At 44.3% G+C, this 24,332-nt stretch overlaps 1 protein-coding gene across 1 annotated transcript in view; it reads right to left on the reverse strand.

The window, feature by feature from the left end:
* Positions 1 to 24,332, reverse strand: part of LOC133512494 (membrane-associated guanylate kinase, WW and PDZ domain-containing protein 3-like) — a 124,875-nt gene that overhangs the window by 21,827 nt on the left and 78,716 nt on the right. The window contains exons 2-9 of the mRNA XM_061842204.1: positions 19,401 to 19,517; positions 15,637 to 15,756; positions 11,073 to 11,279; positions 9,842 to 10,010; positions 9,250 to 9,329; positions 6,836 to 6,893; positions 4,359 to 4,465; positions 986 to 1,183 (exon numbers count right to left, since the gene is read on the reverse strand). Coding sequence (XP_061698188.1) covers positions 986 to 1,183; positions 4,359 to 4,465; positions 6,836 to 6,893; positions 9,250 to 9,329; positions 9,842 to 10,010; positions 11,073 to 11,279; positions 15,637 to 15,756; positions 19,401 to 19,517 — 1,056 coding nt within the window. The remainder of the gene's footprint in view (positions 1 to 985; positions 1,184 to 4,358; positions 4,466 to 6,835; positions 6,894 to 9,249; positions 9,330 to 9,841; positions 10,011 to 11,072; positions 11,280 to 15,636; positions 15,757 to 19,400; positions 19,518 to 24,332) is intronic.

Consider the following 24,332-nt stretch of genomic DNA (forward strand, 5'->3'; position numbering starts at 1 on the left):
GCACTTGCTGTATGAGGGGGAGGTGTGCATGTGTGGGGACTCAGGGAGGTAAGGGAGGGCCAGGCGCCAGGCAGAGTGGGTGAGGGATTGCAGTCAGGCAGCAGAATCTGCATGCACTACAAACGTGAATAGAATCCAACCAACCAAAGTGGCTAGGGAGTAACTGGACTATCTGCCACGGTGGAAAAGGACACGCTAATAGCGGCTTGGAAGACGTCAGAGTCCAGCCCGGGTACTCAGGGTATATAAAGCTGCATTATGAATGCAAATGCTGACGCCAAGATGAGTTTCACAGTGGCATAGCGAATGTCTATGAAAATGACAAATTCGAGTAGGTACCATTTGTGGACCATTATAAAAAAAGATGTCGTGATGTAATAATTTAACTGTGCTAAAAGCATCTTCCTTCAGACAAAATCAGATGGATTTACAGCATTAGGCTTTTAAAAATAAATGTTTGGCAACCAAGTTATCATTGTATCTGGGAGATAGGCATGACAGTACAGGTAGTAGCAGCTTTTGAATATATAGTTCTTTTTTTTTCAGTGATTGGTTATAATCCCTGAAAGGTTGAGGAAGACTACATTTCAGTTTTAGCCATTACAGTGATGTTTAGAACCATGTACTTGGACTTTAGGTGCCTCAATTATTTTATCTTGGCTGTACATAATCCAAAACAGACTGGATTTTTGCTCAGAAGAGAAATAACCTTCGAACATTTTATTCAAGTCTGGTGAAATCTGTCAGACAACGAGCCTTTACCGTATCTACTTGTCTGTGTTTCCTCCATTATTTTTGTATCAGATGGGACAAATCCCAAATTTGAAATATCTTGCGCTCATGTGAAGAAAAGTAATCCCGGAGATTATCAAGACAACTACTTTGGAAGTTAGCACATTGAAGAGTCTCGTCCCTTTTTTCACCTACCCTCTAGTCTCTTTGACTTGTCCCTTGAGATACTGAAGTGTTGTACAGGGACCCTTACCAGAGGCAATTTTCTTGTCATGTGCAGCAGGCCCATCAGGGAGGACATTTTTGACCTGAAGAAACTCGTCTGGACGGTCTCCACCGATAATGGTGAAGCCGAACCCCTGGGGGCTTTTTCGAAGTGCAGTCTGATAGATGGAGCCTTGGAGCTGAGACGGGTCTCGTGTGAAGCGTCGCGCTCCGTGATCAGGCTCTTCTGTTGCACGGATAAAGGTAGAGGAAATGTCATTTACGGAAAATGTAAAGGGAAGAGAGAAAGATTTGCCTTTTGCAAGCTGCTTCAAGATTGTAAAATCTTATATCAGATGTACACGGGTCGCATGTGCTTCTGAGGGGGTGTCAGAGTTTGTGTGATGTGAAGAAAGTTGAAAGAAAAAAAAGATCTATATGGTGCACTCAAATTTGACAGTGTCTTACTTGCAGCAAGTAATCCACACACTCGTCAATTTTCAGGGTACAATCCAGATTTTAAATGCACCACACCAATCAGAGGGGTGGGGAGGGGACACACACACACACTGATTCATGGGGTAGTTGAAGACCTGGCAGTCATAGTAACAGTGGGGTACATGGCAGTGCTCCTGGCCCCCCAGGGCTAGATGACGTGGGGGCTCCCCTCTCATATCCTGTGGCTGCTTCCCGGGTTCCTGCCCTCATCTTTCTCTTGTCGGGTGCACCTAACCGCCCCCCATTTCCAACAAATAAGGGACATTCTCCCATCCTCGGGCAGGGCTGGGACTGGCTGGATCGCGGACCCTGCAGGATGTGGGTTGCTTCATGTTCCCCTCGGGGTGGGGGTGGGGGTCAGTGGTGGAAGGAGTGAATAGGGGGGTGCCATTGGGTGCTGCGGCCTGGTGGCAACTTGTCAAGGCACCTGGGGGGTGGGGGGTGAACCACCCAGGGTACCTTGATATGGAACATATCCTGTCCACAAGGTTGCTCTCGAGTGGACCCTTGGTCCCCGTTTTTGTCATCGATTGATTGGGTGAGGTCCTTCACCTCCGTGTTGCAGACACAGGAACTATAGGACAATTCTGTCAGTCTTTTTGCATGCTTAGCGGACTCCTGGGATTCTTTCACTGGGTGTTGGACTACTCACTTATTGCAACAAATAACTAATGTATACAGCAAGTGTTTATGTGTGTCTCCCCCCCCCACACACACACTTACATTGTTGTTCTGTCGACTTCTATAATTCACTTAGTCATTCTGAGCACATTCAAGTTGTTTAGACGGGTTCACGATCCTTGTCTTGCATGCTTATTCTCCTGTCCTTGTCCTGTTTTTCCCTTCACAGGGTATGGCGCTACAGTCTCACACAACATCCATATCTAATGTTTCGTTGTCGTAGATATGGAATGATTTACTTTTCTCATTCTGTTTACAGTGAGCACTTTGTCTCTGTCTCCTCTCGCACCCCTCTGGAAATTCTGTTCTGTTTGACTGATCGACTCTGATCCTCAAAAAAAAAAAAAAAAAAAAAAGTCAATTAAAATCTGAAGAAATCGCAGAGGAAGCTCAAAAACTCTGCTGTGTTACACAGTAAAACTGTTCCGGCATAAAGGGCATGCATGCATCTGCACGCCTGTGTGAGAAAGAGACTGAGTAAGACTGAATGAACACCTCTGAATGAAGGACGGAAGTTAAACAATTACGTGAAAACAATGTAGTAAAAACTCAAATGAGTTGTGTGTTGTGTGACAATATACTTGGATTAAAACCTCAAAAAATGATAAACTGATAGATACCCGTGAAAACAATTTGTTCCCAAAACACCAACAGTAGAATTACAGCACTTGAAAAAAAAAAACAGGAACTGCTTGACCCAGAATTGCAGAAGAAGGAAACGAAGGTAGTTTCCAAGATGACCATGATGGCTATGTTCCCGGAGCATTGACCCCATACCAACTGGACTGTTTTGGTTGTCTCAGAAGATGTTTTACCTCTCATCTGAGCAGGCTTCATCAGTTCATGCAACAAGGCATGGAAGAATGAAATATTCACGAGTAGAAAGGCTGGAAATAATAATAAGGGAAGCTCCTTTGACTGTACTGAATCATCAAAATCCATTCATTCAAAAGATTTTCCCAACAAATTATTCAGCCCATATGTTTTGAAATTCATAATTTGGCCCGAGATTCACATTCACTCTGTGACACCTTCACTTACCGAGGGAGGGTGCGTTCACGGAACATAGTAAAAAGCCATTTATTACAGATTCTCCTCTTTCTTTATCCTGTGGAGTTTTTACCAAATATTGGTTGGAATCATCCAGGGCAGAATCGTTCACTGAGTGACACATGTCGGTCACTTACAGAGAACGAATGGCTCAGGGCGGAATCGTTCACTGCGAATGAAAGACCGGTCCCTATCATTTGATGAAGACGAATGAGCGAGGAACAGCACGCTGCAGTTTCTACTCCTGGACGTCATGCTCGCGTCTGAACAAGCTCAACCGAACTAAGAAAGGAACGAATCATTTTAAGACTTTGGTTGGAGTCAGTACGTTCACTAAAATCATTCATTAGTTTCAACAAAGTGTCCACAAATAAAACATAACGTGTCCGTGGTACATCCCAAATCATGTTTACACGGTGGTAATTAAGCTGTGAGCCCCTGAGGGAGAGTCTGACGTCTCAGGGGTGAACTAATTATACAAAATGTCAGACAGGATTGTCAGCACTATAATTATGATGGAGTGCAGCGTGGGCTCTTCTCTCGCTCTCTCTGTTTTGTCTGGTAGGTCAGATTGGCCGTCCTGTCAGAACACTGTTCGGAAGCCACTTCACACATACACAAGCCCACCGGTCATTATTCATTCTCACTAACAAGGGGCTAAAGGTGGAGATGGTGTGTTGAGTGCACAAATAAAGGCCGCTTCATCCGCAGACTACGGCGATCCTCGGCTGTGATAAGTCGGAAATACCGCGGCCGCTTGAATACCGATGCCCTTGTGTTTTGTGTGCGCAGGAAATCGTAAATATCCTCAATTGCACAGATAAGAAACACACATCGCCGATCACTTAAGGGAGTGAACGATGAAAAGAATGTAAAAGCACTTTGTAAAAATGATGTTACTTTTAACTGCTGTCACTCTGAATTATGGGGGGGGGGGGGCCTTCAGAGCCCTCGGAATTTCATATCTGCCTGCCAAAATGAGTTTTATCGCCCAGTGCGACTCAGCTTGATTATGCAAATTGATTACCATTGCGTCAAAGCGTAGCTGTTTATAAGCAGCCTGTCAACTCGTAAAACATCGCAGCAGGAGGGACGGGATGTGGACATGCTACAGTATAGAAATGCGGGGAACACGTCATTCATTTGCACATTTCAAACAACAAAATGTCTGCAGTGTGTTTCAGAGGGCTCACCTGAGGCTGTGGCCATTTTGGAGGACGCTGCGGAGGGCGTCTCGACGCTTACCTTCCTCTTTGCTTCAAGCACTGGATTCTCAAACTGAGTTTTCTGATTGATGTGGCTGCAAGAATGGTCATACAGAAAACTCAATCAGAGAACTAATTATTACATAGACGTTTACTTTGCTAGATTGCAATCTGTTTCATCCCATTTGTCCCTATTGAGGCATTCTTTAGTTGTTGTTGTATAGCGCTCGTGGACCTACATCATAAAATCACGTGACTTTTGTTTATGGAGTTGTAAGGAGGTGTAAGGAACGTAACCCCTGTGAATAACAGAGGATCACTGTACTTACTCTCGTTCCTCTGGACATGTCCAAACCATCAAAATCAGCTATCTCGGACCTCGTTTCCAAAACATTCAACTTTGGCTGTCCCTCTAATGAGCTCATTTCTAAGCCTATCCAACCCGTTCACACCAAGCGAGTACCTCAGTATCTTAATTTCTGGTACCTCAAGTTCTGCTTCCTGTTGTCTCTTCAGTGCCACCGTCTCTAATCCGTACGTCATGGCCAGCCCCACCACTCTTTTATAAACTTTACCCTTCATCCGACTCTTCTGTCACATAGAACACCAGACACCTTCCATCGACTGTTCCACCCCGCTTGAACGTGTTTGTTCACTTCCTTACCACATTCACCATTGCTCTCTATTGTTGACCACGGGTATTTTAAGTCGTCCACCCTCGCTGTCTCTTCTCCCTAGAGCTTCATACTTCCTCCTACGCACCTCTCCTTCACGCACATATGTTCTGTTTTACTTCGGCTATTCTTCATTTCATTCCTTTCGAGTGCATGCCTCCATCTTTGTAATTGTTCCACCACCCGCTCCCTGCTTTCACTGCATATCACAATATCATCTGGGAATATCATAGTCCAAGGGGATTCCAGTCTAACCTCATGTGTCAGCCTATCCATTACCACAGCAAACAGGAAGGGGCTCAGAGCTGATCCCTGATGCAGTCCCACCTCCACCTTAAATTCTTCTGTCACACCTACTGGACACCTCACCACTGTTCTGCTGCCATCATACATGTCCTGTCCTATTCAAACATACTTCTCTCCCACACTTGTCTTACGAATGCAGTACCACACTTCCTCTCTAAGTACTGTGTCTACTCTTTCCCATAACTTGATTGTGTGGGTCAACTTTATTCCTCTATAGTTCCCAAAGGTCTGCACAGCGCATTCGTTCTTAAAAATTGGCACGGCACACTTTTCCTCCATTCCTCAGTCATCTTCTCATCTGCTCATATTCTGTTGAACAAGTTGGTCAGCAAGTCATTTTTTGCGTGTGTAAAAAAACTCAATTTGAACATTCCCAAGTAACAATAGCAAACTCCGAGATCGAACCTGGGACCTCAGAACTGAGAGGCCACCTGATCCACCGTGCCGCCCGGAAAAATTACATTATACCAGTTATCCCAATTCAATGGAAAAAATAAAACTTTCCCAAGATATGCAAAAATAAATAAGTCAGGTGTTGTCTGAAAATTTTGTGCGGATGTCGATATGTTCGGAAACTAACTACTTCTCAACCCGAGCTTCCACTGTAAAGTCCTATTCACGCTAATCTTGGTATTTGAAGTTTTCCAGTTCTAATAAATTTGTTCAGCTTAACATTTGGTGTTTATTTCCCGTCTCCTAAATTGTGCATCAGATGAAAGCTTGAGCTCTTGTCTCATATTTATCTCGTGATGTGAGCATAAATAAAGGAATTGGCCTCAGTGTTACAATCTCGTTTGAGGGGAGTGTTTTTGCTTCTTCTGCCAATTTCAGTTGAATCACCGCAAGAATCCACATCTAACTAAACTGTCTCGTGTAAAAAAAAAAAAAAAACTACAAGGAAACATTATCATCTGAGTATTGGAGTTTTTCAATTTTGAAACTACATTAAAGCAGCCACTCGCTGAGAACATGACGGAGCCTCTGTGTGTCAACAAATAAAAGGCGCTGCACACTTTTGCCGTGCGTGACTTACATAATGCCACCCTCCGAGTGAGGGTCCGCACTTTTGCTACACGGCATCACTGCAACTCATGTTGGGAAAATCACGAGACGTCACATACTTGGCCAGACAATGATGCAGAGACATCGGAGATGCAGCCTCTCGTTGACCTTCTTGTATAAACAGAGCCAGCGATCCTCCCCCTTCTCCCTACGCCTCTTTGTCCGCAGTAATGGGAGCAAAATGAAACATTGAGCTCTATTTGTACTCTTGATCAGAAAGGAATCTCCCCGTTGTTTCCCACGCCGGGCCCCAACACTTTGTTGCATTTGCTGATTTGAGGCGCTGTGGGAAACTGGAGAATGCTTCTACTGAAACCCATCTGGTGTGAAATATGATTGACGCAACTGTTTTAGTAGCTACACCGTATCTTCAACTCCCCCCTCTGGGCGCCTGTGTCACTCAAACAAGAGATGTTTACTCACTCTACATAGTAGGTGCCATACTGGGGGTCCTCAATCCTCTCCCAACCGTAGGGCAACTCTAGGGGAAGGAAAACGAGAGGAAATCAAAATGGAGGATTGTGGACGAAAGGGTGATTTGAAAATCAACAATATGTTCACCTTGAGGATAAATTGCTCATTTGATGTGCTGTGTTCTCAAAAGACAAATGAGGCGAGGAGTGGTAGGAGAGAGCAATGCTGAGTTGTTACAGCTCGAAAAATAATAGCTTTTGTTTCAGGAGGTGTGTACGTGAGCCTCATCTCAAGTTTCTGCTTCTGTGTTGCAAACAAATGCAAGACAGAATTGCCTTGTGCAAAATGGCACGCTGATGAGTGTGCTCTACATGTACATCTACGTGAACACGCGTGCTCGTTGGTCATATGCAGTGTTGGCAACTCGTCAATAGGGAAAGTTGTTTAACAATGGCATGAAATTACATCTTCTCATGCAATTAATATTACATATCTTTTTTTCCTCAACCCACAACTGCTGCCGAAACGATGCAAATTTCCCCATTGTGGGAACGATCAAGGTTTTCTTACATAGTACATTAAATCCATCCATTCATTTTCTTTGCCGCTGATCCTCACGAGGGTCGCTGGGAGCCTATCCGAGCTGTCATCGGCCAGGAGGCAGGGCACATAGAGACAGGATACAGTCGCACTCACAATCACACCTAGGGGCAATTGAGAGTGTCCAATTAATGTTGGATGTTTTTGGAATGTGTGAGGAGTGCCCGGAAAAAAACCCACACAGCCGGGGCCGGGATTGAACCCAGGTCCTCAGAACTGTGAGGCCAACGCTTTACCAGCTGAGCCGCCGTACCGCCAGTACAACAAATATTTAATAATAACAAAAGTAAAAATACACTTTCAACCTGCCTGCCTTCTGAAGTGATGAGTGCAGTGATGTACTAATTAATTTTTCGGTTCAGACACAGCGTCCTGTGAGGGCATTTTATATTTTATATGAATTGGCATGATACAAGTAAAATGCAGTTCCAGCCAGACCTATGTGACAAATCCATTGTTTAACCAAATCACCTATTTTGATGTTTTGGAACTGCTTGTAACAATATCTTATCCTTGACTTATTATCCACTTCTGGTCAACCATTTGTGACACTTTTGTAAGAAGCACGATATGAAGCGTAGCTTATTTCCTACCACGGAGGCGATGATCAGTGACTTACAACATGTCGAAGTAAAGAGAACTTTCGCCTCTGCGGCTAGGCAGCCGGGGATAATAAATAATAAAATAAATGGAATTAATAAATAATAATAAATATACCATAATCAGATAAAAATAAAAAATAAAATAAATATAATAATCGTAATAAAAGCAAGCAGCTGTACAATGTGGATGCACAGGTAAGGTCGGACGCTGATTTTTTTTCCCCCCCAATATTTGAAAAAGTCTGTTACGCCCGTAAGGAGTCAACGTTCGATGATTTCTGTAACAAAATAGAAACGTTCAGTCATATTTGGCAGCTCTGACTTCAGATATGTCAAAATGGAAGTGAGAAATAATGGACCAAAAGACGGAATTGTGCACACGCAAGAGAAGAGATCCAGGCCACACCCCTTAAAGGCACACATCCAATACACAAATCCAACAGTACAGGGAAGAAGTACTGTCATGAGCAAGGCTGGACCACGGACAAGAGGGGCGTAGCTTGGCCACCGCTCAGAGCGGTTTCATCTCTGACACCTGTCGCCGGTCACAACTGTGCCATATGAGACTGTGATTAGACAATGTATGTATGTTTATGTATGAAAATGTATGTCCAGTCACGCTTTTGGTGATGCTCTTTAGTTGACTCATAGTTATTGGACATTGTTTCTTGTGTTTTGGATCCTGCCTTCTTCGTCTGTGTTGTCGTGCACAACTTTCGTTCATAATAAAACCAAACATCATGTCCTTGACTTGGAGTCCCGCATCAGGGTCCGCCCGTGCACAGTTGGTTCGTGACAATTACACTGGTAAAAAACTGCTTATTTCGTTTCATTCCCTCTCATTATGTGATACAATACACAGCACTTTTTTTTCCATTAGGACTATTGATTTGATACATAAATAAACGGAGTTTGGAGCTTGGTCACAGAATCAATTAAATTCTGAAGTCAAGGCACCACTGTAATACATGTTACAGGAGAGAGGAATAATGTTTAGAAAATACAAAAAGTCAGAAAAAGTACCAGGAGGGAAGGGGCTGTAGGTTTCTGACTGGATGGTGTGAAGTTGTTCAAGTTTACGCCGTCCGAATACTCAGAAAATATACTTGCTAAAATGGCAATATTGCATCATTTGGCCAGCATTCCGTTTAAAAAATTAAAGGGGGTGACTCGATTGGAGCCAAGCTGAAACCTGAAGCTACCTGCCAAATAATGTCTCACCTCCCTCTTCGCATTTCTCAGGAGCCTTGGCCTTCTTGGCGAGCCGTGGGTCCAGCCAGGTTGTGGTTTTGCTGTTATGGCTGCGCAAAGACAAAATTCATCTTCAGGCTTTACCAAGATCATTGCAAGGATTGTGAGGTGATTAAGCGATTAAAAGGCAAGACCCATTTCGTCAACCCCTCGGAAGCTGAAACATTTAAAGGCTTATTGAAAATAGAGAAAGGCATACATGCTGAGATCATACAGTGCATTCAAAATGCTGGTTGTATAATCCAAAATCTGAGAGTACTTTGAGCCCCTATTAAAAAAAGCAAATGAAAATGATGGGGGCTTGCTCTTTTTTTAGCAGCAGCCAAAAAACAAAACATCCACTACAGGGCAAATGAACGTAAAATAACTGCTGAGGCAGCGTATGCCTTCACCAGAATGATCTCGACAAGTTTGACCAGACCTTAACTGGCTTATTGTGATTGAACTAAAAGGTGAGCTGGGTGACTACATGGACTATGTTTTAGAAGAATTGGGCAAAGAGGAGTCGGGAAACTGCCGGGAGTTCATGCGATGGCAGAGCAATTGGACCAAAGCTACTCACTCTATAAAATAGACCATGCCAGTCTCTGTGTAGGCCATTTCCCAGTTCTTTGGCAGAGGCTCCTGACTATCGTCCTGTGCCATGGCACTCCACGCTCGCAGGTCCATGGCCCCAGCTGACTGATTGTAGCTGGGCACAGTCTTCCTCCAATCCGCCTTGTCCTTGTGGTCTGCCGCAGCCCGACATGCCGCCAGGGACACCGGCACAGAGACAGAGAGGGGAAGTGGATGGGAATAGGGGTACGGGAGGTGGTAGAAAGAGAAGGACACGGGAGGTGAGAATGTGGAACCATTGGATCTCCTTTGGGCTCCTTGCATCGTGCCCTGCTGCCGTTCAAGTTGCTATTCCTCTGCACACTAGGCGGATGGTTGCATCCCACCAAAAGAGGAAATGGTAGAGAGCAAGAGAGTGAGAGAGAGAGTGAGAGAAAGAGGGAAAGAAGGGGGAGGCAGAGAGAGTACACAGGGAAGAGTGTAGCAATTGCCATAGAATTTACATGTCAGCAGCGATATACTGGGAACTGCCTCCCAGGCAATGGCAGCGCTGACCCACGTTTCAGAGCACCGCATCCCAACTCCGATAGGATCATGTGCGAGCGTGGCTCCTATTTCCAGGTTTTCCTCCGTGGTGCTCTATCAGGTCATTGATCGCTCTGTTTGCAAATCTTCCGCAATTGAATGGCAAAGATAAAACCCGACAAATGCATTTTGCTGGCCTCATTTGTACGACAAAAGGAGCGGGAGTATCTACGTGGACATTAGCGCAGCAATGATCAATGATTTACAGTATATTCCTTAGCCGAGACTAAGAAAGATTTTAATGTGACAATGTGACTCTTCTCTGCCTTTTGCTGCGTTGCGTTCATTCCCTTCCTTACCGCTCAGGGCTACATTGATGGTGTGTATCTTACAAAATGGGACGATCTAAAACATGCTCAATTACCTTTTCCACACTCGTCCATCCCCTGCTTCTGCCAGCAGCTCCCACTGTATTGCAATCCTTCTCCACCAGATTAACAAACTAGATAAGGGCAGTAAATGACTAGCGATTACCTATTTACCTTCATTGGCTGTCCAATGACACTCTCTCTAACATGTTGTGGAGCATTTCTATCCGATTGTGAGGCACATTTTCATACGTCGACAAGTCCTCCAAGTCGCGCACTGATCGAACGTGTAATGTTTTGCTCTTTATTGTAGCGACGGGAAATAAAAGCCAGCGATCGCCTCACCGGCTTGACCATTGACCATCGGAGGCCTCTCGTCTTCGTCCTCCTCTTCTGGGGCTGCGCTGTCCTTCCTGTCCATCTTGCTGACCGAGGTCGTGCGCTTTCGTTGGACTTCATTGTCAAATTCCTCATCAAACAAGACCTGGTCAACCAGGTCTGGCTGGACGGGGCTCGGCTCAGCGGGCGGTTTAGGGGTTCCGTAGTAGTTACCTGGAAAGATCACATCCACAAAATTCTCACATTTCGGATTAGCGTGCTCCAAACCACGTCGCTTACCTTTTTTTTTCCATTTTTTTACCATATCACTTTTACTTTTCTCTTTTGCTTTTTGACAAAAAAGTAAAAGTTTCTGCTGTGACAAATTTTCAAATCAAAACTTTTTGCTTTGGATATGATGTACACATCCATCCATCCATCCATCCATCCATTATCTCCCGCTTTTCCGGGTCGGGTCGCGGGGGAAGTAGCTTCAGCAGGGATCCCCGGACTTCCCTTGCCACAGCCACTTCTTGCAGCTCTTCCGGAGGGATCCCAAGGCGTTCCCAAGCCAGCCGAGAGACATAGTCTCTCCAGCGTGTCCTGGGTCGTCCTCGGGGTCTCTTTCCGGTGGGACATGCCTGGAACACCTCACCAGGGACACCAAATCCGGATCAGATGCCCCAGCCACCTCATCTGGCTCCTCTCAATGCGGAGGAGTAGCGGCTCGACACTGAGCCTCTCCTGGATGACCGAGCTTCTCACCTTATCTCTAAGGGAGAGCCCAGACACCCTGCGGAGGAAACTCATTTCGGCTGCTTGTATCCGCTTGTACACATTACTTTCCAAAAACTATATAAAACACAGCGGCACGACTCAGCAGGAAAGCGTTGGCCTCACAGTTCTGAGGTCCCGAGTTCAAGCCCGCACCCACCTGTGTGGAGTTTGCATGTTATCCCCGTACCTGCATGGGATTTCTCCAAGCACTCGGGTTTCCTCCCACATCCCGAAAACATGCAACATTGCTTGGACACTCTCACTTGCCCCTAGGTGTGATTGTGAGTGCAACTGGTGTTTGTCTCCATGTGCCCTGCGATTGTCTGGCAACCAGTTCAGGGTGTACCCTGCCTCCTGCCCGTTGACAGCCGGGATAGGCTCCAGCACTCCCCGTGACCCTTGTGAGGATAAGCGGCTAAGAAAATGGATGGATGGATATACAGTATAAAACACTTTGAAATAACTGTTACCTGCCATTTTACCTTATTTGTGCATTTTTATCTTTCCAATGTTATGCATTACAAGGTATCAAATCCAGTGTGCAACTGAAGTAAATGTTAGCCTGTTGACTCCAAAAAGAACAATGAAAGGGAGCATTGTTGATTAAAAGGGGAATTTGTGAAAGCATGAGCGCTCCCCTTTAAGTCCATCATCCTTTGCTGTCATGTTGGCGCCCGAGGCAGTGCAGAGATAACTGCACAGAGCGAGTGTGCACAGTGCAGTAAGAGCTCAACTCATTTTCATCCTTCCTCAAATCTACCATTGGAGAGGGGCTGACCTGCTCAGATGAGGACACAGAAAGATAGGAGGGAATATTTAGCCGCGTTAAAAAGAGCCCAATGCCATACTCTAAATGTAAAATGAGGCCTGAAGGGGCATCTAACACACACACGCATGTTTTATTATTTTTTTGGGTCATACTTACATACATGCAGGGAGTGATCGAGGCACAATGGATAACTATTTAAATGTTCCGTCTTGGGCTCAGATCGGTAATCGGTTATCGGTTATAATTTTTTCAAACTCGCTTATCGGCCCAAAAAAAAAAAATCCCGATTGTGTTAAGACTACTTAATATGACTGACTGAACATGACTTTATGGCTGTCGCTATTTCGGCTCATGTTTGAACACTTTCCAACTTTGAGAACATGGCAAATGAAGCATTAGCGCAAAAAATACAGGGAAAATACTGCAACTTTTGGTCCTTATTGTCCACTCTTGATGCCTATAAGTTGTGTTATGTGTGTGTGTATTTTTATTCTTTGTTCTCTTTATTTTCCTTTTATGCTTTTAAATTGTTATGATGCAGACTTTTGTGACACTGTTTCCTTTCATACTTTAAGTCCTTATGTTGTGAGGTGGTTTCCTCTAATGGTATTGGGTCCGTGTGACATGGACTCTTTGTGTCCTTTGCGACACGGAAGTCTGAAATGTTTCAAGGATTACCTATATAGGGATGAGAAAGACGGACAACGAGGCTTCTTCTTATGACCCTACCGCTGGTCTGGGAAACTACGCTGCTCGGAACACCAACTACACGGACGCCAGCCGCCTTTTGTGTTTGGACCACCTGGAACTTTCGCTAACTTGGAATACCCGCAGGGATGACCATTTGCTCGTTTGGGAACACTCATTCAACATTGGTGACTATTCGCCGTTGTGGCTCAACTACTCTGTTGTTGAACGCCTATTTTGTGTTAGCTATTCTATCATGTTTGTGATGTGTTGATGTGTGTGAGATTAAATTGTCAGAAATGCAATACAATTGCCTCGTCGCATTTTGCTGGTTTGAACAAAGGGGACGTTAGTCTAAATTCATACGTATCAGGTGAGTCATGTGATTGACAGGTGATCAGTTCTACTGAACCTAGGCCAGGATCCAGGCTCCAGTTTCCTGTGACCGCTGAACAAGCTAACAGGATAGTGTGCTAAATAGATGGCTAGAAAACCCAAATGCATGGAACATGCTAGGAACTCTTGCCGTCTACAGCACAGAATATCACCCACAAGGGAATACAACATCTTAATTTGGAACCTTGCATTTGAAAACATGAGAGCAAAGCCCCCGTACAAACAATTTAGAAGACCGATTAGATGAATAATTAGAAGTCAACCAGTGGCAGTGGTTCGACCACAAATAAAATTGCGTTCTCTGAAGGAGTTTATCATAGGACTTCCCGATTAATTGCTATTTGCGTTTATCTCCTTGCCAGCCACAGTCACAGACTCTCATTAATCATTGAAGACGGCGCTCCGCTCTCTGAGGCCGTGCCCAGTATGCCCGGGCTCTGTTTTTGAATGCTGGAGCCTCGGGCATGGGAAGCCAAGCTTGCTTTTTGTGTTTTGGCACAGAGCTGTTGCACTGTTTGGCATGTATGGCCTGGCTACAGAGTCCTATTCCAACCCTGCATTCCTCTGCCCTTGATCAGAGAGCTTTTGGGGACATCTCATGAACAATACTAGTCTCAACAATTGACTTTCTTTTTAACCGGCACTTTTCTACAAATCATCGAGAAAATCCATTTTGTTGCCTCTATGCAGTTAGTAGTTGCCAGGACAGCACCCCCTACCAACTCTGTCACTTTTGGCATGCTGCCTTATTTCTATCTAATAAAAGAAATGCAACTTCGCCTCATAAATCTACAAAGCCTGAACTCTAACACTAACCACATATTTCGAAACTGTTGAGGGTTTTGTAGTGCAGCAAAACAGTGGGGTGGAAACCTACATGGAAAAAAGAGATTGCCCCCTCAACCTAATGAATGGATGGACCACCTTTGTCAGCAACCACTGCAATCATGTGTTTCCGATAACTTGCAAAGAATCTCTGACAAGCTGTGGAGGAATTTTCGCCTACTCATCTTTGTAGAATTATAATTCAGTCGGATTGGAGGGTTTTCTAGCATGAACTGCCATTTAGAAGTCACGCCACAGCATCTCAATCAGGTTAGGACTTGGACTAGGCCACCCCAAAGTCTTCATTTTGTTTTTCTTGAGCCATTCAGAGGTGGACTTGCTGGTATGTTTTGGATCATTGTCATGCTGCAGAACCAAACTACAATTCATCTTGAGGTAATGATCTGAACATACTCCTTCAGGATTTTTTGGTAGACAGCAATACATAGCTCTTCTTATCACAGTAAGTGGTCCAGGTCCTGAAGTAGCAAACAGCCCTAGACCATCACCTAAATCCAGCTCTTCTGGGGGGATACCTAGGCGTTCCCAGGCCAACCGAGAGATGTTGTCTCTCCAGCATGTCCTGGGTGACCCACGGGGTCTCTTGCTGGTGGGACATGCCCGGAGCACCTCACCAGAAGGCATTCGAATATGATCCCAAGATCACCTCATTGGGTCCTCTCAATGGGGAGGAGCAGCGGCTCAACACTGAGCCCCTCTCGGATGACCGAGCTTCTCACCCTATCTCTGAGGGTGAGCGGAGACACCCTGCGGAGGAAAATCTTTTCGGCCACTTGTAACCTGGATTTTGTTCTTTCGTTCAAGACCAACAGCTCGTGACCATAGGTGAGGGTAGGAACGTAGATCGACTGGTAAACTGAGAGCTTTAGAGGGTAACCCGCAAGGGAGACCTAAATCCACTGTTCCTGATCATCAAAGGGGTTTCTTGAGCTGTGCTTTGTATGGTCCCTCACCTAGGACCCGTTTGCCATGGGTGAGCCTGCCAGGAGCGTGAAGCCCCAGACAACTTAGCTTTTAGGATCATTGGGACAGACAAACCCCTCCACCACGATAACGTGACAGCTCAAGGAGTGGGGTAATAGATGTGTAGTAGTGTGTATCATGTTTGCTAAATACCATCATAGGTTCCACTCTCAAGCAGCAGTCCACATTCTTCCAGGTTACGGAACTCTTCCACACTGATGAAGTTGTAATCCACTCCAGGAACTTCCCCCTCCCTGGGCTGTCGAGTGGTACCTGCCAATGAAAGCAAGAGTTTGTGAGAACCAACCAGACAACTAGTGGAGATGCACCCCATCTAACTTGGTTACAGGAATGTGACATCCACGAGGCAAGGGAGAACAGAGTAAATATTTCCTGTCGGGAATTGAAATGCGCAAATGGTAGATCGCGCCATCCGAAAATGTAAAAATAGTGGACAAAATACCATTTATTTCCAGTGGCACTCAACACCAATTGACCAATACATTTTGTTGGGGAAAGAGCTACATGGAATCTTAAATTGCGGCTGGTTGAAATGTTAAGTGGGGAGTTACTCCTCAAAACCAGTAACTACAGTTGCTGTTGAGCCAAATAGTTCTTGTCACCCTCTTTTTCCCTTTCATATCAACATTCAACTGTGTTGTGAGCTTATTGAACTAATTATTAAGCTGTGGTTAATAAAGAGTAAATTGTACAAAACGGCACGCAAAGCCGGCGTCAGTGACGGAGGCTTGGCAGACTTGCTGTTGGCCGGCTCAGACTACAAGACAAATTTTGTCTTTCCGTATTGCACTCGGCGGCACGGTGGGTCAGCTGGTAAAACATTGGCCTCAAAGTTCTGATGATTCGGGTTCGATCCCGGCCCCGCCTGTGTGGAGTTTGCATGTTCTCCCCGTGCCTGCGTGGGTTTTCTCCGGACACTCCGGTTTTCCCCCACATCCCAAAAACATGCAACATTAATTGGACACTCTAAATTGCCGCTAGGTATGATTGTGAGCGTGGCTTTTTGTCTCTATCTGCCTTGCGATTGGTTGGCAACCAGTTCAGGGTGTACCCCGCTTCCTCCCCGTTGAGAGCTAGGATAGGCTCCAGCACTCCCGCGACCCTCATAAGGATCAGCAGCTAAGAAAATGGATGGACTGACGTATTGCACTATGTCAAAGTACTGGCACAATATCTTAACTAAAAGTATCTTGGCCAGACAGTGGCAATTCTACACGACATGCATTCCGATACCAATGCATCCCATCATTTATGATCACTGCGCATTATGTTGTCAAATCAAACACTGTAACAAAGGTGGAACCATAAAATGTGACACCAGACACCGCGACCAGATACACACCTTATCATAGTGATGACAACAACAAACAGTGCCAATGTATTGTGTGCGTGCGTGGGGGGCAAAACAAAGAAGAAGATGCGGTGGTTGTCTTGGGTTCTGTCCCACTATAAGAAGTTTTGCATTCCCGACAAAATATGTCGGGCCCAATCTAGTAAATTGGCTTCGATAGCTCGTCGGCCCAATGTCGGGGCTAAAATCCTGTAGTCTGATCTGGGCATTAGACACGACTGTGTGACTACTTTTCAAAGGCAGTCAATTAGGCAAAAACAAATTGCACACTCTCTGCGTGACGCAGTTACAATTCCTATAGATCCATTTTTAATAAATCACACTTAAGTAAAATGTGTTTCAAGTGGCCTTGAAATGGAATTTTTTAACCATAATTTCCATTATATTCATCATCTTTCTCAGCCACTGGCTTCATGTAATGTTAGGTAGGGAAAATCCACTCAAGCAGCAATGAACCAAGGAAAGGATGGAAAAATTCTAACATCACCGGGGGACTGCTCGCTGGTGCTGTTTATTGATTCCGAAATCTGATTTTACATCTATTTGGCGTCGGCAAACAATCCCAAGTTTAAAGGCCCCGGGACGACATTTATATGGCAACACGTGCTGTAGAAGTTTAAATCTGATTGGGCAAAAAAAAGAAAAATAAAAGCATACACAGGTGGAAGCTCTGCAGTCAGGACACATGCTATGAAATGCAGAACAAGGATTGTTGAAAATAGTTTTGTGTAAACTGTAAATGCAGGTCGACATGCCATTGTTCATTTTCCATGCAGCTTTAGAAAAGTAAGCAATGTCTGGTTTTGAATTTATGACACTGCAAGTTGTCCCTCAACGGGAAATTCAACTCCCACATTTAATGTACAGTATAGATTTGTTGCACACCATACACACATCACACAGACCCGTGTGCACGACGATTCGGAGAGAAAGTGAAAGTGTGGAAAGAGTGCTGCTCCACTTTAGCTGGGGTCGTGGGGGCGATGCCTTGCTAAAGTATGCAGTAAGCAGACTAGCATCTCTCCAACTACATCCATCCATCCATTTCTATCCTCAGTATAGTATTTTAATACAGATGAGTTTATCTTTAAGGAAAACACATCAAGAGCTTAGACGTTTGACTCAAAACCCATATAGTTCCTTCTTTTCCTTTTTATTGGGAGATGAAAATTGAAAACATTCAGGAAGGTTTGTTCCCTTTTGTCAAAGTTCTGTGAGTAAAAAAAAAAGAAAAAAAAATCCATGACACTGAATGCCAGCGGCTGTTAGTATGAAACAATGCTAAGCAACGCTTCCAAGATAAAGGTTTCCTTTTCCTCCACATAAATCGACATCCCAAAATAACTTCCTCAACCTTAAACACGAGGTGATGTTTCTGGTCCCGGGCCTTAACATCCCTGCAGTTACTTTCATAAAACAACAAAGCTCCCAAACTGCTGGCTCTCATTAAGAAAGCGCTACGTATTGCCTTCATGGTGCTATTATATGTGAGATGCTGGGAATACATTGTTATGGAAAAATACTGAACGCTCCTTAACGCGCCAACTCTGCTTAGCATCATCTTAGCCCGAATCAGGGTTTTTTTTACAGAGCCTCAGCAGAGTTGCTCTGCACACATGAGGGAATTTAACTTTGTATTGAATGTCCCCATTCTTCATTTTCTTTCTGCGCCAACATCCATGCTGATCCTGCTTTGGGCCATCTCTTCTGAAACAGCACAGTCCACTAAAAGGGACGACGGTCTATTCTGGCTGACAGCACGAGGGAGAGCTGAGCTGAGCTACAAAAAGAGGACATTTTTCGAGTCAATTAAAGCAACGCACTCAACCTGGAGATAAATCAGTTGTCGCTGTCATCGTATCATCCTTGCCACTGCTGTGACGGTTAAGGTCGACAAAGAAATTTCCAAAAGTCGGCGTGTCTGTCTGTCCATCTTTCTGAGAAGATGAGGTTCAAGGCATTCAATTTTTACATTTATTATATTTGTTTCTGTTCTCCATCTTCCACTGAGACGTGCAGTGTTGATTCCCCACAGATGAAATATGTACAGTATGTTTGGAAGAAGTGAGATGGGACTGGAACTGAGAATGGATCTTGGGATTCAGCCAAGGGTGTGACACATCACCTGGTGGCTCTGTTGAGCTCCAGCCATTTTTATAAAAGCCGATCACAACATTGAACAAGTCTTCGGTGTGTCCGGCGATGGAGGAAGTCGTGCTTCTACTACCTTTCACCGTGACGTTTAAGCTCCTTAGTCTCATGTTAGTGTCGGCTAGCATGAGCAGGCTGGTTGACCGAAGGCAGGCAGCTTTGTTTCATGTGAAGTCCAGGTCTCGTTGACATCTCATTGTTTCTGAATGCCAACATATTTCAATATTATGTTGCCACCTAACTAAGAAATTACACGAGTATGGACTATGATAGAATTATTGGCCTTTAAGATCATTAGCCTGAGGCATCTTGGCTGGTCCCCAAATACTGTATTATTGACTAAGAATGTCAGTGATCTTACAGTTGCAATTACTATCAGTTCTTTACTACTCACAGGGAATAGTGCGCAGGTACAAGTTGTCCCTGATCACCTGCTGAAGCTTGTGATCCAAGGACCCCTTCTGGAACTGAAGACTGAGGTAGTGATGCAAATCGGTATTCAGCACCTTCCCTAGGAGAAGAAGAAGGAGAACATATTTCAGCACAGGAAATGCACTTTTTTTTTTGTTTGGATAGAAAATAAATCCCTACAACTTTGAAAGTTGAAGGCTAGAGTAAGATATGACTGGTACTGTATCTGTACTATCCTTGGGTTGCAATCACGTGATAATCGCCGCCATTTCTACAGACAAGCTAGGCGTTGCAGACGACGTCACTATGGCAACGTCCACAGACCCATGTGTAAGCGGTGAGCGCCGGATGTTTTTTGCCTCACTCGATAATGTCACCAAAGCTAGATATGTACAGAAGATCAAACTCTGTGAAGATATCGATCCATAAACTCTCCACGACATACTTTCAAAAGGATGTGAAAGACTTCCCTGAAGTAGAATATCAGGACACTGGAAATAGACGTTTACCGCTTACACAATGATCAGAACAAACTTTCAAATAACCATTTGCCTCGTGTACTCGAGCTTCGGTCAAATCTATATTTGCAAGCCTTTTTCGATACCTCCATTGTATCTTCTCCTTCATGCAATCTAATCTTTGGAACATGGAAAAATCGCTTCCCAATGTCTCTGTTTCCGTGACTTCCACCTCCGTAGACGCAACAAAAATCTGGCATGACGACGGACAGCTGACTGCTTGTCTGCAACAATGGCGGTCGAGTACCCGGAAGAACAAGCATAACGTCAGGTGCACCCCAGCCATTAACATAGCCACAATATTTGATAGTTAATGCAAGAACTATATTAAATATTCTGTCTTTATAACGATAGTAATGTTCAGTTTTTGATAGACATGTACGGAATTAAAACAACTAAAATCATCCATATCATTCATTATGATACTGTACAGTTCTACAAAACAGTAAACTACAACTGCAGTAATGAACATATATCACTGAGAACTTCAATCAAATTAAAACATGATTACATTTACAAAAGAAATTACAATACAGTGGTAATAACTATCAACATGGTGGACTGAGACCAACTCATCCATCCATCCATCCCTTATCTACCGCTTTTCCGACCCCAAGATACATGAACTCCTCCACTTGGGCCAGGATCCCAACCCCCCGACCTGGAGAGGGCATGCCGCCGTTTTCCGACAGATGACCATAGTCCCGGATTTGGAGGAGCTGATTCTCATCCTAGCCGGTTCACACTTGGCTGGGAATCGCTCCAGTGAGAGCTGGAGATCGTGTGTTGTTGAAGCCAACAGAACCACATCATCTGCAAAGCGCAGAGATGTGATGCTGAGGCCACCAAACCGGACACCCTCTACGCCTCAGCTGCGCCTAAAAATTCTGTCCATAAAAGTTTCGAACAAAATCGGTGACAAAGGGCAGCCTTGGCGGAGTCCAACTCTCACCATAAATGAGTTCAACTTATTGCTGGCAATGCGGACCAAACTCTGACAGCGGTCGTACATCGACCGAACAGCTCGTATCAGGGGGTTCGGTACCCCATACTCCAAATCACTAACTGAATTTCGATATCCTAATCTATGTATTTGCTTTATCAATGTAAACTGCTGCCAATAAGAAACCCTTCACACATTTCAACGGATATGCTTACTACACGACATGCGCCAAAGCACCAAAGCACTTCAGTGTTTCTATTGAGAAAGATAAAATACAATTATTTTGATATGTTTCGATTTTAGGGGGAAGAACTGAAGAAGATATTTGTTTCAGAGGAGGAAAAACTGATGCAAGTGTGCATTAAAATAAAAACAACAAACAAACGCAACATTTGGTTGCTCATGATTGTGGGCTCTGTGTTGCAGATATATCGTCTTTAATCTAATAAGAATACAGTAACATCAATAACAATATTCCATCTGGCCAATTAACTAACTTGTGTGTGTGTGTGTGTGTGTGTGTGCCTGCTTCTCAACAGAAACACTCTAGTAGCTGCAGTATAGCTGGGCCAATAGACGCACAGCTAACTGTTATGCAACTCTTTGGACTTTTTTTTACCAGAACAATGCGAGTGAGGAATTTAGGTCAAGGGAATATAAGCTAGGTCTCAATGCACATTCCAGATCAGAAGCCGCAAGAAAGATACCCAAGAAAGGATCAGCTGTCTTCAATCGTGACAATGGAGCTGCTAATTGCAACAATGGGATTGCCGAGAGTAGATGCCGCAAAGGGTCGACAAAATCAACCTCTCATTTGCAAATGAATGCAAATGACCTCCCCTGTCTTAAGCCAACTCCAACTCTAGTGCACAGAACAGGGTAGTCTTTGTTGCCCGCCTGTCAGGTTGCGTTAGTGTGCTACATCATATCTCCATAGACAGAGAGAGGCAGAGAAAAAGGGAGGGAGCAGTACCGCCGAGTTTCCTGCTAACTTACATGGCAGCACATCTTTGGCCTGCCTGTCACAGTTTGGGGCATGTGGGACACAACAGGAGTCTTTGTGCCTTGTCATTTGGCTATTAGACACATACCAGTGGGTGTGAGCGGTGCACTTTCGAGATGATGAATCATTAAAAACAGAAAAAGGCCAGGGATGAGGAGTTTTGTAGGTGTAATGCAATGGAAACGTGGGCCCGTCCCAACCCCTCTCTCATCAGTGGTCTATCACTCCATCTCTCGTCTCCACCTGTCTTGCTGCAGACATTTATCAAGCCAAGTAGATCCCCTTGAGACGGCTTGCACATCTATTTGAAATTGCTTTCAGGAATATCTATCAAGCCAATCTCACCTCCATTCCTTTTCTCCTGTACACATCTTTTAACCTTTCATTTACCTGCGGTCTTTCCTACGTCTCCGCTCTTACACCGTGTATGAATCAAGTTGCTTTTGTTTGTTTAAAAATACGGGAAGGACGCTGTACACACATACAAACAAACAGCGTGTCATCTTTTTCCCTCTAAGCCTATCTCGTGCGTCTTCCTGTCTAACACCCACTGTCCTCATGTCTTCCCTCACCATCCATCGACCTTTTCTTTGGTTTTCTTCTCGCTCTTTTGCCTGGCAGCTCCACCATCAGCACCCTTCTCCCAATATATTCACTCTCTAGCCTCTGGACATGTCCAAACCATCGAAGTCTGCTCTCGCAAACCTTGTCTCCAAAACATCCAACTTTGGCTGTCCCTCTAATGAGCTCATTTCTAATCCTATCCAACCTGCTCACACCGAGCGAAAACCTCAACATCTTCATTTCTGCCACCCCCAGTTGTGCTTCCTGTTGTCTCTTCACTGCCACGGTCTCTAATCTGTACATCATGACCGGCCTCACCACCGTTTTATAAACTTTGCCCTTCATCCTAGGAGAGAGTCTTCTGTCACATAACACACCAGTCACCTTCCGCACACACACACACACACACACACACACACACACACACACACACACCACACACACACACACACACACATTGTATATAAACAGTACACAAACATACATTGTATATCAATGCAATGGCATTTTTTTAACTTCTATTTAAATTATTGTTGTCTTCATGAGGATGTGCTCATGTAACAATTTAAAGAAAATAAAATGGCTTACAAAGGTACAAGGTGCAAACGAACTGCATATGTTTTACACACACACAAACACGCCCACAAAGGTTGAACCCCCGCCAACATTATTCTTTAGATTCGATGTTTTCGAATAAATTGTTCAACTTTTCATCCGGACCAAACATTGAAGATTCACCTTGACCAGAATAAAAGTACCGGTAGAAGTGTACATAATAGCCAGGCTAAACCCAGGCTGCAGGCTAATATGTTATAATATATGTATAAGAAAGAATTATAGGAGGGTAATGAGAGCAGCCATGTTGTATCTTCAAAGAGTAGCAATGACCAACCAGGTGAAAGCGCTGCAAGGTGGCAGAGTGAAAGATGATTGAGATGGTTTGGACCATATAAGTGCTGCACTCCATTTAGCTTCAATTATTCTAAGGCTTTAATAATGAACAATGAATGGAAGACGCACTCAAACTCATTCACAGCTTCAATGTGTTTAGTTTGATTTTATTCTCAATTGTTTGAAGTTGTGTTCGTACAAATCAATTATTTTGGTACAGACTGAGTAAAATGACAACTTTTCCAAGACAAACATACCAGTTTAGATTTTAGATGAAAGATCTTCTGAAAAATGATCGTCTATCATCAATAAAAGGTGTCACAGATCATTACAATGCTGTGTGGAGCTTGCCTGGCTTCCCGGTAGCTTTGTGTAACCTTGGCTGAGCTTGGATAATTAAACACAGTGGGCGCTCTGTGCTTTGTACACACTCCTAATTCGGCTGTTAGCCTATTGTCAATTTGCCCTTCAGCTGAGCAGTCGGTCGACCCAAAGCCCTCAACATTCGTAAATATACTTTTGTCTCACTCGGTCTGTTGCCCGACTATTTTGTATGACGATTACCGGTTGCAATCAGTTGGAGGCGTCGTGGCTTGAAGCTTTTGGGAAACCAATGAAGTGATGAAGTGACGGTATCATAGCAAGCAACCCGTGCAAAACTCAACCGGTTGACAAAGTATCTTCTTTAATCCTTTGTGACTCTGGCAAAGACACAACGACAAAACAAAATGAAATGGCATGTAAGTGATGGCCACCTGGTGGTCATCACGACGCGTCTCTTCTTATGGTTTGGCTCATTTACCGGTCGCCAAATTGGAAGTTCACCCGGAGAGCCCACACTGTAAATGGGTGGGTTGCACGCTATTTAGTAAGATTGGGATCTTTTGCCAGGATTGCAAAGAGTAAATGCTAAATTGCTCGAACTCTTTTAGATTGTGCGCGTTGTTGACAACCGGTGTACAAAAGGTGGATGCTGCCATATTTAAAATAGTCTAG

This window comes from Syngnathoides biaculeatus, chromosome 2, assembly GCF_019802595.1.
Source record: "Syngnathoides biaculeatus isolate LvHL_M chromosome 2, ASM1980259v1, whole genome shotgun sequence".
NCBI lineage: Eukaryota > Metazoa > Chordata > Actinopteri > Syngnathiformes > Syngnathidae > Syngnathoides > Syngnathoides biaculeatus.